Source organism: Abrus precatorius, unplaced genomic scaffold (assembly GCF_003935025.1).
Source record: "Abrus precatorius isolate BTA unplaced genomic scaffold, Abrus_2018 Scaffold9, whole genome shotgun sequence".
NCBI classification, from domain to species: Eukaryota; Viridiplantae; Streptophyta; class Magnoliopsida; order Fabales; family Fabaceae; genus Abrus; species Abrus precatorius.
Genome location: NW_020874439.1, coordinates 4,540,284 through 4,559,765, shown reverse-complemented (window position 1 = coordinate 4,559,765; position 19,482 = coordinate 4,540,284). Strand labels below are relative to the sequence as shown.

At 31.0% G+C, this 19,482-nt stretch overlaps 2 protein-coding genes across 7 annotated transcripts; both read right to left on the bottom strand.

The window, feature by feature from the left end:
- Positions 1–3,183: 3,183 nt before the first annotated feature.
- LOC113851605 (FRIGIDA-like protein 3) lies at positions 3,184–8,422 on the bottom strand. Of its 6 annotated transcripts, none has more exons than XM_027482129.1 (6): positions 8,232–8,422; positions 8,080–8,153; positions 7,843–7,890; positions 5,803–6,863; positions 5,206–5,378; positions 3,184–3,840 (listed from the first exon to the last, which is right to left on the bottom strand). In XM_027482129.1, the coding sequence occupies exons 4-6, from the start codon at positions 6,851–6,853 to the stop codon at positions 3,424–3,426; spliced, it is 1,641 nt and encodes a 546-aa protein (XP_027337930.1). In that variant the 5' UTR covers positions 6,854–6,863; positions 7,843–7,890; positions 8,080–8,153; positions 8,232–8,422; the 3' UTR covers positions 3,184–3,423. The 6 variants fall into 6 exon arrangements, with proteins under 6 accessions (XP_027337930.1, XP_027337933.1, XP_027337931.1 ...); XM_027482132.1 differs by having other exon boundaries at positions 8,080–8,084; positions 8,232–8,302; XM_027482130.1 differs by having other exon boundaries at positions 8,080–8,422.
- Positions 8,423–11,343: 2,921 nt separating this feature from the next.
- LOC113851606 (FRIGIDA-like protein 3) lies at positions 11,344–18,388 on the bottom strand. The gene is made up of 4 exons (XM_027482134.1): positions 18,201–18,388; positions 16,351–17,408; positions 15,538–15,707; positions 11,344–11,996 (listed from the first exon to the last, which is right to left on the bottom strand). Exons 2-4 carry the CDS (start codon positions 17,396–17,398, stop codon positions 11,580–11,582), a joined length of 1,635 nt encoding a protein of 544 aa, XP_027337935.1. The 5' UTR covers positions 17,399–17,408; positions 18,201–18,388; the 3' UTR covers positions 11,344–11,579.
- Positions 18,389–19,482: the final 1,094 nt, after the last annotated feature.

Genomic DNA, 19,482 nt, shown 5'->3' with positions numbered 1-19,482 from the left:
TATATATATATGGTGGTTCATATTTTTAAAAATTTTGAAATTTCTTACTCAAACACAGTCTAAAAACTACACTTGGGAACCTGAGCTTTTTGCCCACTTACCAAAATTCTACTTCATTTCTAACATAAAAACGCTCTTTGAAGGCTGGATTCTGGTACACGAGTAGAACTGTGACAAGAACTTACTAAGCTAAGATGCTGTATGAGGGGAACATGCATATATCTACACCTAAAACACATTGGAACAAATATAAATAGCCACTTCTTAATTTTAATAGACTTTGAAAGTAGAACTTAGATTCATTAAAGCTTTTCTCTAATCTTAGGACTTGGAATTTATGGGAACAAGATTGAAGAGCACCTAATTCATTACGCCTTCACTTTTTGTTTTTTCCTCATTTTTTCCCTTCTTCTACCATTTTTTTGTTTTTCATTTTTATTTTATCGTGTTAGGAGATGGAGAACCCTAACCTAAACTCAATGTGACCTTGTATTTCATGATTCAATTCAGGTTTATAAATTCATGTTCAATTTTATGCTTATATTTAAATTGTGCAAGCTATCTGATTGGAAAATTGAGCTAGATATTAGAAAGGAATATGGAACATAATTAGTGATGCAATAGGAATTGAAATTATCAATTGTAAAATCTTTTAGATTATTGATGTTAATGTTTTTTCTAATTAAAAGTTTCTAGGGAATTAGGATCAGATTCACACGTTGACTTGAGTTGGGTTGAATCATAACTATAGTTGAGTGAGGTTTAGGCAAATTCATGGCCATGTTATGTGAATTATGTATTTTACTCTATCATTTTGGGCTTTCTCTTACACTTTCTTTTAGCCCTTTTAGAAAAACCTTTAACTAAATTATATAAATAAAAAAGTAATTAAATTAGTTATTTTTAAAAATATAATTTTTCTAACATATGAAACATTATAAAAAAAATAAAATTTATATAATTTTGATTAAAAGTTACAGAATTCAATGTTATTTAATGTAATGATAGTATTTAATGTCCTTACCTTATATAACTTTCAATATTACCTTTATTTAATAATATTGAATTTAGTCTAGGGAAAAAATAATAAGATTGAATTTATCTCCACCGTCAATATTTATTGTTCTTGGTTTTAAGTTTCCACCAACTTCATTTATTAAGAATAAATGAAAAAAAATATAATAAATGTTTCATATAAAAAAAACTATTAAAATCTTGTAGAATGTGTCTTATAAAAGAAGACCAGAGGGAGTGATTTTCTATAATTCAATTAAGTTTAATTTATTTTAGTTTTCATTATTGTTGTCAAATTTATCATCCATAATTGTAAGTCCAAATAATGATGGACTTGTGAATTGGCTCAATGCACTTGCTAAATTTATCCTCTATAATAACTTATAATAGATAAGTTAACCTATAACTAAAGACTTATAACTTGTCCTTAATTGATTGAATTAAAGTTATTTGACAAAATTAGCTGTACAATTAATTTAAATAAATTAAATGAGTGAAATAATAATAATATATTAACATAATATTACAATTAATATTAATTATTTATTTATTATCATTTATATTAATTAAATATTTTTATTTTTATCAATTAACTATTTAAATAAGAAACGAGGAAAAAGTTGATAGGGATAACAATTCTATGCGATGAATAAAGTGATTAAAGATTATTTTGTAAGTATAAATTATTCAAAAAATTAAAGATAAAAATGAAAATAAAATATCAATAACTAATTTTTATTAATTTTTATGCTACTTAGAATTTTTATAAGCTTGTTTTTATAAGTTACGAATTTCTTCTTCTTTTTTTCATTAAATAACTCTACTAGTTTTTTGACTAAAAAAATTAATTATAAACTATTATGAAAGACACTCTTAATTTATGCAAATTAATTATAAACTATTATCACTCTACTTGAATTAGGCCTGAATGTCACTCTACTTGACAATGTTACACATAAATACATTTAGCAAGCCTCACTTCAGAATGTTATTTGAAAATACTTCCTCTGCTGCCTTTTTATAAACCACTTTATAATTTCTATAAAACTAAATAGAATAAATGCTGATAGTAAAATTAGACTCAATAGTATAAATGAGTAAAATTATCATGTAGTATTTGTTAAAAAATAAATAAAAAAGCTTAACTAATTTTAACTGCTTTTAGTGAACTATATAACTTTATTAAAAATGTCTTATAAAATATTAGGGATGAGCATAAATTGATTTTCATAAAATGAATCTCAATTCATTTTAAATCTAATTATATGAATGGATTGAATTTTAATTTTTTTTTAAACTAGTTTAAAACTGGTTTTAAAATTTAGGTTTAGTTTAAAATCAATTTTAAATCTAATTTTAGTAAAATTAGCTTTTGGACGTTTACTTGCTGCGTTATAACTATTATGTAATTAATTTTTTTAATTTTATATTTTTTATCATGTTTTTAATTATAAATTTATTTTTTAGAAATATATGTTTCAATGAATTAGAAATACTATTAATATACTTTTCTTGAAAATTTATTTGAAAACATTAATCGGTATTCTTAATATTTTAAATGTATGGTAATTAATTTAAATATAACTTTATTTATTTATTTTTATGACATAAGAAAAAGTTGTGATTTTTATATATTGAAATGATAAAAAAGAGAAGAGTATAACATATGATTTTAATTGGAGCTTTTATATTTCTAAATGCTCCTTCAACGGTTGTCTCTTAGTAGAAGTGGAGAGAAAGGACAGCGCAGCCAGATTTTATCGATTTGATAGATACGATCTGGATTTATCAAAGGAGATCCGGATAAGAAAACAAAGTAAGTCTAAATATCCAGTTTTATTAAATATTAGGATTTTAAAACTAATTTAATTTTGATTATGGATTGAAATTCTAAATTTGGATTTTTTCTCAGCCCTATAAAATATGGACCCAAATGTGCTGCTGTATATTAAATTGTGTTAACTAGCAGCGCTGCACAAAAACAAACCCTATAAAACAACGGAGGGTAAAACAAAAGCTTGCTGATGATTGAAGAGCTCAGGGGTTGCAAACAGTCCTAGCAGTAACTCCATTCTAATACACAACGAAAGACCATGGAGAGGAAGATATTGTTTAGAATCAGTGACAGCCATAGATCTTGATAGTAAGATTAAAAAAGGGTCGGCCACAGATCTAAGACGATAAGAATATATTACAAAGGCTTCAAGTTTGTACAAAACGTGAACAGAGTTCATACATTAGAGGATCAGAATATCTTCAGCTACAGAAGTTAAATTTTAAGGTGACATTTAACCTGTATCTGCGATTCTTAAAGACTAAATTAAAGAAGTGAAACATACAACAGCTTTAAAGGTTAAGACTAGATATTAAACAAAAGGGATCATAATTGCCTGTTCACATCTCAGCTAACTAGTGGAGATATGTAGCTTGGTACTGATAACCATTTGCGAAGTAGTTGCCATGACTGGGGGAGAGGTTATACGTTGCAGTGCTCAAGAGAGGGGGGCAATGATTTTCAGTTGGCGCAGGGTACATGTAAGGTCGATCATATACGTACTGTGGGTACCTGTCAGCAACTCTAGCATAGCAAGTTTTGTCAGACGGAATGTTAGTGACACGAGGACCGTATCCCACACCATTAGCTCGGGGCCTCTTGGGTTGAGGCTTTGTCGCTTCAGTTTCCCTCTTCTTGTCAGCTTTGGCCTTCTCTAGCTGGAGCAATCGTTTCTGGAGAGGATCCAGAGGATACTGCTCATCAAGTTTATGTTCTTCAACGCACTTGATTACAGCCTTAAGAGCGATCAGCTCTCGTTCATTAACCTCAATCTGAGACAAGGCACCAAGAATATTAAAAATAAAAATAAACAGAGAAACTGCATATTACCACAAAAAGCAATTCAGAAACAGAGCATTTTATCAGAGGTATCTTGAAATACGCAAATAAGGATCTGACAGACACAAGATATGCTTGGGTGCCATGTGTAGATTGCTTCTGGATTTTATTGCACTTAGAATCCCTTTAATTTTTTGAATCAAGCACTTGTGCCCCTATTGTTTCAGTGGCCCCAGTACCACCACTTTATGAATTTCAACAGGCGCAATAAAATAAAATCTCTTAATTGCAATTACATAGATTCACAAAATGGGATGATGATAATATTTTTTCTGATTTGGCAGAAGAGCTGACTCCGGTTAAAAAATGACAATTATAATTATTCCCAACTCCTGTAATTAATTTACTTGTTCCACATCTTTCAAGACTTTTTCATTGGGAACTAGAAAGCCACCACCACAACTTCAGTGCACTGCCCATAATTATCAAGAGAGTATCTCTCACTAAATATGTAAAGATATTGGACAGTACTGTTGCATTTTTTAGCCATCATAGGCATAAATTAGTATCACCTCGCAACAAGGGGTGTACATACAGTTGCTTTCTGTGAACTTATATCTGAATAATGCCTATGCTACTTTTGAAAACTGCTTTTTTTTCTTATTCACCAAAGATCTGGTTGAAGATGTACATTGTTCAAACACCAGCAAGAATATTATAAATGAAATAGAACAATTTACTATGCAAAATAAAAGAATCTCAGAGATAATTAAATTCAATACTTGCGGTCAAATGGCATGTCATAATACACCCAGTATAAACAAATTCACTGACTTCCTGTAAGTCGAACAACAAGCTAAAATCTCCGTGAAACTCAATAACCATAACCCTGAAGTCCTAAACAGTAAGAGCTGCAAGCACTACTAGCTATTCATAACAACAATCAAGTTCTTTTTATATTGCATTAAAACTTTCATGAAGCTCTAGCACCAAAGTGCTTTTTATTCAAAATATATCTGCTGCTGCCAAATAGAATTAAATTAAGTATACTTTTCCCTTATTATTCATAGGAGAATCCACATCATCTCCATCATTTTTTTTTCTTTTCTCAAACAAACATGAATAATGTGCAGGCCATCCTGCTCATCAGCTTTACCTACAGGCCATATTATATGATAAGTGCAACCTTATACACTGTCTTGTTCTACATGAAAATGGCATTCAATTATGACCCAAGGCAAAAGCAATATTAGAGAAAACAAAAGAACTTGGCAATTTTTCAAATCACTAGCACAAATTGTAAAAACAAAACAATGGAGGGAATAATTACTTAATATAGCAGACACTCAACAACACACCTGTGCAGTGGGAGATGAATTGACACTTTTAACAGGAGAAGAAGCTTTTCTAGCATCTTTCAAGTAAGACTTCAGTAAGGAAACGGGAGAAAATTGTTCAGTAAGATCAAATGCAAAAGCCAAGTTAACAGCATCAATTTGCCGGCCACTGTTCACCAAAACCTCAATTACACCTGCATCCCAAAAAGTTAAATGAAGCATTAAACAAACAGATGCGAAGTTTCGTTGCTTCACTCTATAATTGATACAAATGTTAAATTCATGCACGAGACTTGCATGTTAAAAGCCATTTCATTTGGGATGCTTCTTAGAAACTAAGGTCTAGGTTTTAATAAAAAAGTCAAGCACTGCTGCATTTAGTGTGTTAGGATCAAAAGATTCTCTTTCAATTTATATAAAAATGGCGTGTATTGCATTAGATAATTTGCATCATCAGTATTCAGCGAACATCCTAGCATACTAATACACACAGAAAAATAAAAACAACAATTTCCTTTACTTGTATCAGATTTAGTTCAATATCATTCAAAATCTCAGATAGTTCTTATAAAGGTTTGATTCATGTCAAAAAAACATTATAAAAGGACAGATACACACCAGGCATCTTTTCTGACAGCCCAAGGAAACGGCATAGATCAGCAGTTTGGCGGCGCCGAGAAACCATTGGTATCAGTCTGAATAATTCTTCCTTATCAAAACCAGAGGCAATACCAAAACTGGCTAGAAGTTGCAAAAATGCATGAGCCTCCAAGGAATTCCCATTGCTTGCATCCATGTCAAGAGCATCCAATCTTGGTTTCCATTCTTCAGCAACTGCCTTTGCCCTGTCCTTGATATCTTCTGAAATTACATCAGAAACACAATCTGAGCTGCTCAAGAAATCACTTAAACATTCCATCAGCATGATACAGGTTCGGCGAAGACCCAATAAGTTAGCATCCTTCTTTACATCCAGGCTTGACACTTCCATACAGTAAAATCCTTCCAGAGAATCTAAGACTAAACAGGCTGCACTAGGAGCAGCTCCTAATGCATGTGGTATTTCCTCCCTTAAAGCAGCCAGGTTCTTACGGTTATCAGATATGAATTTGTGTAGTCCAGCAGCATCCACCTCTTTACATAGTTTCACCAACTCTGGATAAGACATCAACTCCACATTTCCATTTTCAGGAGAAAGCTTTACATCTTCCATGTTACCTTCAGCAGCAATGAACACATTATTCATAGGTTTCTCCTCCACTCTTGGTATCCTCTCTTTATCCCCATTTGAGACAATAGTCGATTCACGTGATGAAACCTTCCTGTGTTTTTCTCGAGCATTTACAATGGCAAATACAGCATCATCCCTTTTCTCTTGGAGTTTCTGCAATGAGGCTTGCTCCTTGGCAAAAACATCTGCTTCACGCTTCTCCAACAACTCACGAGCTTTCATTGTCTTGTTTTCAAACTCTTTCTCTTGGTCTTCCAATTCATGAAAGCGCCTCTTCAAAGATTTCTCAAGACCATGAAAGTGCTCCTCTAGTTCTTTCCATTTCAAATTAAGAGTAACAGCTCGATAACTTTCAAGTTCAGCAAAAGCCCTTTGCAGCTGTTGTATCTTAGAAGTTGTAGAATCTATTAGTGTAGCAACTGAGTCTGCGTCTTCCATAGCAAAGAAGCTGAAGATAAAATAATAAAACAAATACAAAATTTCAAATTATGCACACAAACCAAGAGCAGTAGCATGAACTAAACACTTATCAGCAATTACAATACTCATTATCTTGATTCGAGAAAAGCCATATTTGAGCCATATGAGAAAAAGCATACTCATGCTATCCAAATGGAGAAAAATAAACCAATTAAAAACATATAAAAAGTTACAATTGAGGACATCGTTTTATTGATAAAGGTTCAGAGCAAAAGCTGCTATGATTAAGGGATATGATAATAAATAAAACTTAAAATAAGATTTTTTATGGTAAAGTTGAGTAATTGCCACTGTTTTAAAGAATTTCAGGAGTTCACTTAAATTAATTTCACTATTTTACATCATTTTTCGAAGCCTCCACCATATTCTCAATTGCTCATTTTCTTTAATAATACTCCCTCTATCTTATATTAGATGTCACTAAATACTAATGCACACATTTTTAAAAATTGATTATTTTTAATAATTACTATAATAAAATTAATTGGTTTCACTAAAATACCCCTATTAAAAGTATTGAAGTTATTGCAGTAGTTAGATAATAACTAATCTTAGACTTATTTTAGGAATTAGTTGACAAAAACTATCCCTAATAAATAAGGGTATTATTGGAAAAAATTAATAAATGTTTTCATGATATTCTTAAGTGACCAATAATTCGAGACAAATAAGAAGTGTTTAATCTAATGTGCGACAAAGGAAGTATATAATAACCTAAAATAGAATTTTTGTAGGTGGAGTTGACTAATTGGCAATATTTTAAAAAATTCCGAGAGTTCACTTCAACAAACTTTACTATTTTTTACATCATTTTTAATCCTCCATCATATCCTCAAGTATTCATTTTTTTTCTTTTTTTATAATTTGTCTGGCATCTTAATTAGTAACTAAAACATCGCTCAGCCTTCAAAACAGCGGAAGGAGGAAAAAAAACAGTAAAATCTTACCAAAGAAGTTTCCAGATCCACACCTACAGAATCAAGCTAACAAAAACCCTAAAATAGAAATGGGAGTAAAATCAACACGTCTCTTCTCATCAACCAAGGAAATTTCAAAAACCAATAATAATAAACAAAAATATGCCGAAAACTTTAAAAGAAAAAAAAGCAATAAATTTCCAAAAGAAAATAACAAAAAATTCTCGACACCGAAGTTACGAGCGTAGATTTCGAGCGGGGGCTTACGAAATCTGTGGAACAGAAAATGAATCGACGAACGGAGAAAGCGGATTGTTGTTCCACATGCAAGCAAAGCCGATCTAAACCGACAGCAAGAAAACAAAATCACAGAGAAATAAAAAAATAAAAAAAAAAAAGAGAGAGAAAAGAAGAGTTACCTGATTGACGTGAAAGAAATATATAAAATACGCAGAGAAAGAGAGAGAGAGTTTCAATCCATTTTGTGAGTGAAACCCTAAGAGAGAGAGCGAAGAAGAAGAAGAAGAGAACGAGTGGTTCTCTTTATTTAAATCAACACACACACTGTGTCTGTCACTCTTTCTTCTACTGTTTTTCTTTTTCTTTTCTTGTTTTTTTTTTTTTTTTTTTTTGCCCTTTATTGACAGTCCCGTTTCCGTTTTCGTCTTGTCCGTTTACAGACACAGTGGAAACTACTGATACGTAGCGTTTGGGTATGTGACGGCGTTTTCGACAAAATTAAGAAAGAACAGATATTCTTCTCGAGAGTTGTTATTTTAATAGTATTTTATACTTTCATTGATACGGTCTAAGGAACAGATATTCCGCATCAAGTATTTTAAATATTATTTTTTCATAAAAAATATACACTTCGATTTTTAGAATTTAGTTTAAACAGTTAAAGCTAGTAAATTTTAATTTTTAAAAATGTTTATTTTATTTTTATAATTTGAATACAATAAATATATTTTTAATAAAAAATTATAACTGTTGAATATTTAAACATGACCTTAAATATAAAGGATAATGAAATATTTCTTTTATTTATGCAATATTGTAAAATTTGAAAAAAATATTTTAAATATTAGTTGTTTTTAAATACTCATCATCTATCATTAATAAATAATATTTAAAAAATAACATGTTTAGACATTTAAATGCCTGTGTGACTTGTCATAGATCACGTGACTGAGTTGTCATTTGAGGAAGTATTTGACATACTGATTGATTAGTTAGGGTCTCATTTGACGAGTGAATGAAATATTAGACTAATTTGACCAATTAATGAAATATTAGAGACCAGATGCTTTATAATTTAATAATTATTTTGATGAATGCTTGAAGCATTAGGGGAAAAAAAATAGGTGATTTATTTTTAAAAAATCATTAACTTCAATTTTAAAGTAATTAATAATAAATTTTATTAGAAAATAAAGTATTTACCTCTTTTATTTATTTATTTTAATTTTATGTTTAATTTTCTACAGAAATTAAGAAAATGATAGATATTATATATTTCACTTATTTATTCCTCTACAAAATAAATATGTTATTTGGGATAAAATTATAAAAAAATGAAAGTACATAAAAATGAAAGGAGTCTTATAGTTTATATATTTAATAAATGAAGAATGTAAGCAATACACTCTCTTTAATATATTTTTCATTGTTTACTAAATTTATTAAAAACTAAAAAATATAGAAAAATATTTAAAAGTGAGAAAAAATGAGACTTATATAATTATTGTAATTTCTATAAAATTTTAGTCAATAATAATGAAGTGTGTTGCTATTATTACTCTCTAATAAATAATATTTTTTAATAAAATAATTATACTTTTAAATATTTAAACTCAAATAAATTTTAATCTTAAAAAATTTGTAATTTTTTTATTTGGTGTCTTGTTTTAATTTTTTTAAGTCCTTCAAAAATTTATTCTAATATAGTTTATTTTTTTAGTAATTCATTAATTTTATTTTATTATTTTCTTATGTGGTACGTGACTTAACTTGAATAATATGACATAGAATTTAAATGAATGATAATTTGGCATCTGGACCTTCATCCTTTTCATATTTTCAAATCTTAATTTTAAAAACCTTAGTTTTGTTCATATCTTTTATCTCACAAATTATATAAGTCAACTCAAATAATAAGCTAAGTCAATACATTATTGACAAATGAAAATTAAAAAAAAAATTTGAAGAATTAAATTAACAAAATAAAAAAGGACCAAATAAAAATTATATTTTTTTTTATAAATTTTTTTATTTAAACCAATAAATTAGGATAAAATATACTTTTAATTCATGTAAATATATTAAAATTTAGTCTTAATTTTTCATATTTTTTGTTTACCATAACGTGGCATCAGGCATCTTCACGGGTGGCATCACTTATTACTTGAGTATTCCTTGACATGGTTAAATACATACCACAGCATCATATAATTATAATAAGGATAATTTTAAAGATTTTATAATTTATAAAAATCAAAATCAGTAATTTCTTTAAAATATTTATTTATAGAAATAAAATCATATTTATTTATTGATAATTAATAATTTTTCTAATGGGTGTCTAAAGGAATTTAAAAATCAGATAAAACGCTGTTGTGTGCTAAAAATGACAAATAGAAGTCTGAAAGACGAAGATTAGGCAAAAACCACTCTAATATAATTTAATTTAAATTTGAAAAGGTTTATAATGGCAATTGAAAACATAACAGAATTTTTTAGTTTACTATTTAAAATATTTATTGAAAAATTATATTTCAATTAATATTAATAATATTAAAATTTCAACTAACTATATTAATAAAATAGTTATTAATTAAGAGAGAGAAATGATTGAAGCGCAATAATGCAACAACGAGGAAAAGGTCTCTTAAGAACCCTGCTAACAATGTCTCAAGTCTTTGCAAACTCTGAAGATTTTTGTTTTATTTTTCAATTTCAAAGAGAAAGGACTCAAACTCGTCAATCTCATCTAAGGGTCCCAAGGGACTCACCATTGATTATCAAAGGAAAAAAACAGAAATGATAGCATGAAACTCTAACGTACTCTGGGTAAAGTATTTCATAAATTTAGTTCTCACAAACCTGATTCCCAACCGAATAATGAGATTTCTGAAAATTTAACCCAATCACTCATGGTAACCTTGCTTTAATCATTAACTTATAGAATGACATTTATTTTAGTACTTCTTTATATAAAACGTCAATAAAAGATGAAGTAAACTATAATTGAAATGAGTGATTTTTGAAATATTAAAGTAAATTTTTTAAAAGTTAATAACTAAATTGATCAATGCTTAAAAATTTCAAGGACCAAATAGATATTTAGTCATAAAGCAAGAGGAACGATTAACGTAGTCATAAAGTGTAGATGAGGAAGGACCAAAATAGATAGTAGTATAGCAATGATGCTGATTAGGTCCTCAAGTCGATGTACGTTTTCCAAGCGAGAAAAACACCAGTACAGTCATGAAGTGTAGTTCACTATTAGAAGCAGTGACAATCAAATATCTAAGAAACGAGAAAAATATACTAGAGGTAAAAGGTAAGCGTATACAAAAAGAGAACAGAGTGCATACATTAGAGGATCAGAATATCTTCTAGTACAAAGCTAAATTTTAACATGACATTTTACCTGTTTCAGCGGTTCATAAAGACTACATTGATAAAGTGCAACATACAACAGCTTAAGGGTTAAGACTAAATATTAAACAAAGGGATCATAGTCATCTGTTCACCATCTCTGCTAACTAGTGGAGATATGTAGCTTGGTATTGATAGCCATTTCCAAAGTAGTTGCCAAGATTAGGAGAGATGTTATAAGTTGCAGAACCAAAGAGAGGGGGGCAGTGATTGTCAGTGGGTCCAGGGTACATGTAAGATCGATCATACACATATTGTGGGTACCTGTCAGCAACTCTAGCATAGCAAGTTTTGTCAGAAGGAAAGTTAGTGACACGAGGACCATATCCTACACCATTCGCACGGGGTCTCTTGGGTTGAGGCTTTGTTGCTTCAGTAACCCTCTTCTTGTCTGCCTTGGCCTTCTCTAGTTGGAAAACTCGTTTCTGGAGAGGATCCAGAGGATACTGCTCATCAAGTTTATGTTCTTCAATGGACTTAATTACAGCCTTAAGAGCAATCAGCTCTCGTTCGTTGACCTCAATCTGAGACAATAGCAAGTCATTAGGATTATTCACTGAAAAAAAACATATTTCTGCAAAAACAAGTTAATCAAACATCAATATATACACTGCCTTGTAGGTAACTCGAATCAAACAAGTAAGGACGTAATGTGAACACCAAAAATATACTTTTGTACGTCCTTAGACACACTTAGACAACCATTCGGCAACTCAAGGAGATAGTGACAAGAACAGTTAATTTAAATCACTCCCTTGCCATTACATCTATTCATAGAAAGAAATTGTGTCCATTTTTTGTGATTTGGCAAGTGACAGTAGTCGATACTGGTAAACAAATGATGATTTGAACTAACGACAACTCCAACCATTCCCACTACCCACACCAGCATGGAGCTTCTGTAATGTGCCAGTAGCACAACCCATGTAATACACCTCCACCCGGGTTGTTCAGGATATGATTGGTAGACCAATTATATATGACTATAGAATAGGAACTCCTTATAGTACAGATAACTGGGAGTCAGTCAACTCACAAAATCACATCTAAGATATAAATTATAGAAACTAAGCTATCAATTCAAGGGGCCAGCTTCTTCCCTTCTCTAAAAGAATGCAACAATCACTTTTGTTTTTTCTTTGGAAAAAGAAGAAAGAAATTCATTAGATTAAAGAGAAATTGAATACACAGAGTCAGGAGAATAATATTCTCCTCCAAAAAACACAGACAAAAGAAGAAAAAGATAAAAACAAATACTGAAATAAAGCTTTCCAATCACTCAACATATCTACAAGGGATGCCCCTTTATAAAGACCACAAGCGTTACACCAAGTGGTTGCTTGTCATGAACCAACTTTCCCAAGAGCACAAGCTGTTTGGTGAAAGCTCATGAATGGCTTTATATAACATGCCCCCGCATGGAAGGGCCCTTTGGACTTGAATCAAGACAATACACAGACCCAACTACCTTATGCTGAAGTTCAACTTTTATATAGAACAATGGGGGGTGGCAAGGATCAAACTCTAGACTGCTTGGTCGTAGAAGCTGCATGTCATGAACTAACTCTCCTAACAGCTTAAGCTGTTAGCATGTCATTGGTATGATCAAGATGGAAGCATTATCAATCTCTCCCTTGCTGCTATGTGTATTAGCAATTATCAATCATCACAAAATATGGCACAAGCTATTCATAAACCTTCACACCTGTAGCTAAACTCATCACAGTTAATGTGCCACTCTCGATTGCTGAAAATATGGATAGGTCACTTCAACAGTTACATATCAAGAATGCATTCCTAAATGGAGACCTTTCCGGGTGTCAATATAGAGCCTTCACCGGCTTTTGATAAACTCATGAAAGGTTGTCACAAGGGAAATGATCTTAATGAAATGGAGAGGCTAAAGAAGTGCTTGGAATCTGATATTACTGGATCAAAACAGAGAAAGAAATAGAAAAGCTACATGAAGAAATGAGACAAAATGTGTATTATTCACTAGTACAACTCAGGGTATTCAAGAGGCCCTGTTCTCTCCTCACTCTCTAAGCGTCTAATCCTTTCTAAATGACACAATGTCCCTCTCTTAACCTCCTCTATTATTTGAAGGCAACATGCCATATTCAAACTATCTAAACTCACTAACTAATTGGTAACTAATCAATATATTTTGACTAACTACTAATGAGAGTTACCTAACAGAGTCCAAATTTAAAATTTGAAAGCTAGGCTCACCAAAATACCTTTTTTGCATGGCAGGGCGAATGCTAAGAAAAGAAAATCACTGCATTTCCCGTAGCTTCTCTTTGGCCAGTTAGGCATATTCTTATATACAAGACTTTGCATAATGGCAAGGCAGGTAGGCAACCACCAACCACAGTCGGATAAACTCACAAAATCCTGGTATTGAATTTAAGATTTGAATTTTAACTTAATTTATATTTCTTTTTCCTGATCTTATTTGCCAGAACTTATTTGTCACATATGCAGTTAGAGGTATAAATGAGCTAAGCTACTCATGGGCTCTGCTCAATTATTTAAATGAATCAAATTCAAGCTTTGCAAGCTTAACATTAATAGCTCACATATGTATACTTAGATATTATAATTTTATTTATTATAATTACTTGAAATTTATATTTTTTATTATTATAATTGTGTGGTTATTATTTATGTAATTTTAATTTTCACAAGTTGTATTTTAAACAAGTGATTATATTTTTTTGAAGAAATATATTATTTTCATAATAAAAATTTTATTTTAACTTTAAGTCATCTTTATGTAGAAAAAATTATATTTTATTACCATTTTACTTCACTTTTTAGCCTAAAAATATTCATTAAATATTAAATAAATTAAAAACACTATTCAAAACTTGTAAAGAAAATTATAAACAAGTTATTGAGCCAAGTCTAAGCCTCAAAATTGTTAATCATGTCAAGCTCAAGTTTTAAATTTGGCTAGTTTAAATAAATGAGTCAAGCTTGAGCATTTTTTTTTCTGTTCATAACCTAAACTTGAGCTTTAAATACTTGGTTTGTCTCGGCTCATTCACACCCCTATATGTAGTATTTATGCATCTAAGTAATTTAGATGTTTAAGTTAGGGAATAGAAGAAATCAGAACAAGGGGCTGAGACAAAATGCAGAAGCATATCATTCCTCCTTTGATCCAAAGCCTCTTAACACTTGTGAATTTTTCCAAAGTTTGATACATTTTTCCTTTGGAACAAAATTATCAAACTTCTTCTAAAAGATCTTCAGATTATATTCTGGGGAAGTGGGGTCTCCCCCATATATTTATGTCTTCACCCCAATAATATACATTGCTATAGATGAAGCTGAATAATCCTACACGGCTACCCATGAAATCTAAAACAAATTCACAAAGCAGTCCAAACAGTTGCATACACTATTTCATGCAACTCAAGTCATGAGCAAGTTTAGGCTACCAGCAAAACCTGAATGCTCCAAATAGCACCAAATATAACACAAGGGAACGATTTTCTGTCACTGTTATAAACAATGTTAACAAATGGTCTCATTACACAAATAGTTTCTACTACAGCAAACTGCTGAAATTATAAGGTTAAGGTAGGTAAGGACAAAAAGAGAATATAAATATTAATGAACAATATGATGTGATTCGACTAATTTGATGTGTTACAACATACTACCCAATGATTCTCAATAATTAGGTCAAACACTAGTGTAATGCTGCGAGTACAAATGGACAAGCATCACAAGCCTACTAATACAACAAGACTCCTAACTCAATGTCTAATCAAACAAGTAAACAGAAACAGAAGAATAATAGAAATAGGAAACAGCTCATAAGATAGATCCTCAACTGGGGGAGTACCTGATTAGAGTACGTTATGATGATATGATAAACATTCTAATACATTTATTCCTTTGCAACTACCAACTCAACATGTCATTATGACACAGAACTATTAGATAGGCTCAATTAAAACTGGACATAACATTTCAGAGCAGTTCAAAACATTCAACAAAATAATAACAGAGGCAATAATAACATAATATAGCTGATACTCAACAACTTACTTGTGCAGTGGGAGATGAGTTAACACTTTTGACGGGAGAGGCTTTTCTAGCATCCTTCAAGTAAGATTTCAGTAAAGGAATGGGTGAAAACTGCTCTGTAAGATCAAAAGCAAAAGCCAAGTTAACAGCATCAATATGCCTCCCACTGTTCACCAAAACTGCAATTACACCTGCACATCAAAAAGTACAATGGAACATTAGAAATTATGAGGACAAAATTAAACAGAAGCAATGGCTCAGTCAATTCATTCTATAATTAATACAAATGCTAAATTTGAGCATGTTTGCATGTCAAAAGTAATTGTCTTGTTGTCTAGTGTCCTTGTTAAAGTCCATCATGGCTTGCTTTGTAATCTGTCAAGTTTCAGGAATTCTTAACCACATAATTTGTACAACATGCACATTCATGAAGACTACTGGCAAAATCCATAAACCAATTATCCAAATTTTGTAGGACATGGAAAATCCTATTAACAAAGGATGGTTTTGCAAGGCACAGGATACTTTAACAAGATGGCATATTATAAAAATAAAAAATAAAAAAATAAAAAAATAAAAAAACCCTACTGAAACAACTTTTTCATAATAGAAATCCAAAAACATATTTAAAGGAAAAGATACACAAACACGAGATAATTAGATGAAATTTTGAGCACAGAATTAAAAAAATGTAAGCAAATAAAAATGAACATAAAAACTTTTTTTTTTTTTTTATTTGCATCGGATTCAACTCAACATTGTTCAAAATCCCTGATGCTTTATACAAGGTGTTGATTAATGTCAAACAAACATTATAAAAGGGCAGATACACACCAGGCATCTTCTCTGACAACCCAAGGCAACGACATAAATCAGCAGTTTGGCGACGTCGAGACACCATTGGAATTAACCTGGACAACTCATGCTCGTTAAAACCAGAGGCAATACCAAAACTGGCTAGAAGTTGCAAAAATGCATGAGCCTCCAAGGAATTCCCATTGCTTGCATCCATGTCAAGAGCATCCAATCTGGGTTTCCATTCTTCAGCAACTGCCTTTGCCCTGTCCTTGATATCTTCTGAAATTACATTAGAAACGCAATCTGAGTTGCTCAGGAAATCACTTAGACATTCCATCAGCATGATACAGGTTCGGCGAAGACCCAATAAGTTAGCATCCTTCTTTACATCCAGGCTTGACACTTCCATACAATAAAATCCCTCCAGAGAATCTAAGACTAAACGGGCAGCATTAGGAGCAGCTCTTAATGCATAAAGTATCTCCTCCCTCACAGCAGCAAGGTTCTTACGGTTATCAGATATGAATTTGTGTAGTCCAGCAGCATCCATCTCTTTACATAGTTTCACCAATTCTGGATAAGACATCACCTCCATGTTTCCATTTCCAGGATAGAGCTTCACATCTTCCACATTACCTTCAGCAGTAATGGAGACGGAATCCACCAGTCTCTCCTCCACATCTGGTGTCTCCCTACCCCCATTGGAGGCAACAGCCAATTCATTTGACGACACCTTCCTATGCTTTTCTTGAGCATTCACAATGGCAAATACAGCAGCATCCCTTTTCTCTTGAAGCCCCCGCAAGGAGGCTTGCTCCTTGGCAAAAACATCCGCTTCCCGTTTCTCCAACATCTCTTGAGCCTTCCTTGTTTTGTTCTCAAACTCTTTTTCCTGGTCTTCCAATTCATGAAAGCGCCTTTTCAAGGATTTCTCAAGCCCATGAAAATGTTCCTCTAGTTCTTTCCATTTCAAGTTAAGAGTAACAGCCCGATAACTTTCAAGTTCAGCAAACGCCTTTTGCAGCTGTTGTATCTTAGAAGTTGTAGAATCTATCAGCGTAGCAACTGAATCCGTGTCTTCCATAGCAAAGAAGCTGAGCAAAATAAAATAATAAACTAAAAACCAAAGTTCAACTTATGTAATATCTAATGAGTTCCAATTCAATAACACTCTGTAGCTAAACTTAACAGTATGCATAGGAACATCAAAAAATAAATTTGGAGTATTATCCTATTAATAATTATAGACAACTCTATAATCTTTGAGTTTACGGTAAAAAGCTTCACCAACTTCACTAAAGTAAGACTTAGCCCAACAATTCCACTTTAAAATAACAAATTTTAACACCTCATTTTAAGAAGCTTCACCAAATTCTCAAGCATTCATTTCTTCACGATTTTTCCAGTGACTTGATTGATCGCTAAAATTTCCAAGTACACAATCAAAAATAGCTTTCAGGCTTGAAACCAAAATAACTTGCCGAAAAACGTTTAGGATCCAAACCTTTTAAGTTACCACAACCAAAACCCTAAAAAAACGAATAAGAAAAAAACTAAGAAAATTTACTACACTGTATTAAGGCAAGACCGAAGACAACAACAACGTGAACAAGATAACAAAAAAAAGAAAAACAATTGAATTTTGTCACAATAACTAACTGAATTTCCTGAAAATAAAAACAAATTATAAATTGCAGAATTATTCGTAGCGCTTTTTCGAGAGTAATTTTCAGGTGCAATGTCTACGAAATCGCTTAAACCGAAAACCTAACGATTAACGGTGAAAGTGATTTCTCGTTCCACGCATGCAAACAAAGCCGATCTAAACCGACAGCAACAAAATAAAATAAATAAAATGAAGTAAAAGAGAAAAGATGATGAGTTACCCGATTGATCCAAAGGAGAGTGAAATGGGAAGAGAAAGAGAGAGAGATTTCTCAATCCATTCTCTCTCTGCAACAGCAACACTTTGAGAGAGAAAGAGAGGCGAGAAGAAGAGGAAAATAGTGCTGTGATGCTGTGGGATTTAATGGAAGGGACACACTGATTTTTATCTTTTTTCCAGAATGGCTATTATAGCTGTATTACATTATTTTAATATAAACTTTATGCTATTGGAGTTGTTTGGTGAGACAATTAATTTTTTTTTTCTTTATAACAATCATTAGAATAATAAAATGAATTTTAAAAATGAAAACAAACTAATATCTGTGTGATGATTTATAAAATGAAAACAAAATCTTAAATATTCCTTCAAACTATATTATATTATTCATAAAGAGGGCATTTCATGTTGGTTACTATTGGGTCTTGCTAATTAATAAATAATAGTATAGACAAAATGCTAAAATGCATTAAAATTATAAAATACCTATTTTTACATTTTTAATATTTTTTTAATCAATACCCTAATATTTAGTAAATTTTTGTAATATTCAGTAATGGTTTAGTTTGCCAAAAACATAAAATTTTTGGTGCATTAATTAAATTTAAGCAAATGTAATGAAAAAAATTCTGAAAATGTTACAAAATACCCTTCTGTATCTTACTTTTACTATAATTTAACATAATTTAATAAAAATCTATTTTTAATTTCTTAATCAGTGTTATAAAATCATTAAAAATAGACTCATATTTTACAAATAATCATAATTTATAATATAAATAAACCATCTTTTAACTAATTTAAAATCAAACATTTTAAAAATAAATTCTGTTAAAATATTTTTTTAATTTTTAAAAAATAAAAAGTCCAAAGATAAGAAGACAAGTTGAAAAAAAATCTTAAAATTTGATGATAAAGTTTTTTAAGTAAATAAAAAGGTTTGAATTAAAAGCATGTGAATCTTTCTCATTGTTTTTCTCCATCAAAACAAAATGAGCGATGAAACGTTGCTATATACAGTATACACCAAAAAAAGAAAGAGTGTAAAGAGGAATTGTAATAAATGGAAATAGGAGGGTACGAGGCACATTGGCATTGGATATTCACGCACCGACACTAAACCATAGTGTCTTAACTCCGAACACGTTTCCTTTGCTTTGGTTTGGTTTGTTATGTTACGCATATTGTCTGTAAAGCTTGTTAGCACTACCAATAGCAGCCTTTTCTTGTGGCTTTTTTTCCCTTTTAGGGTTAATTTAAAAAAAAAATTATGTAAATAAGGT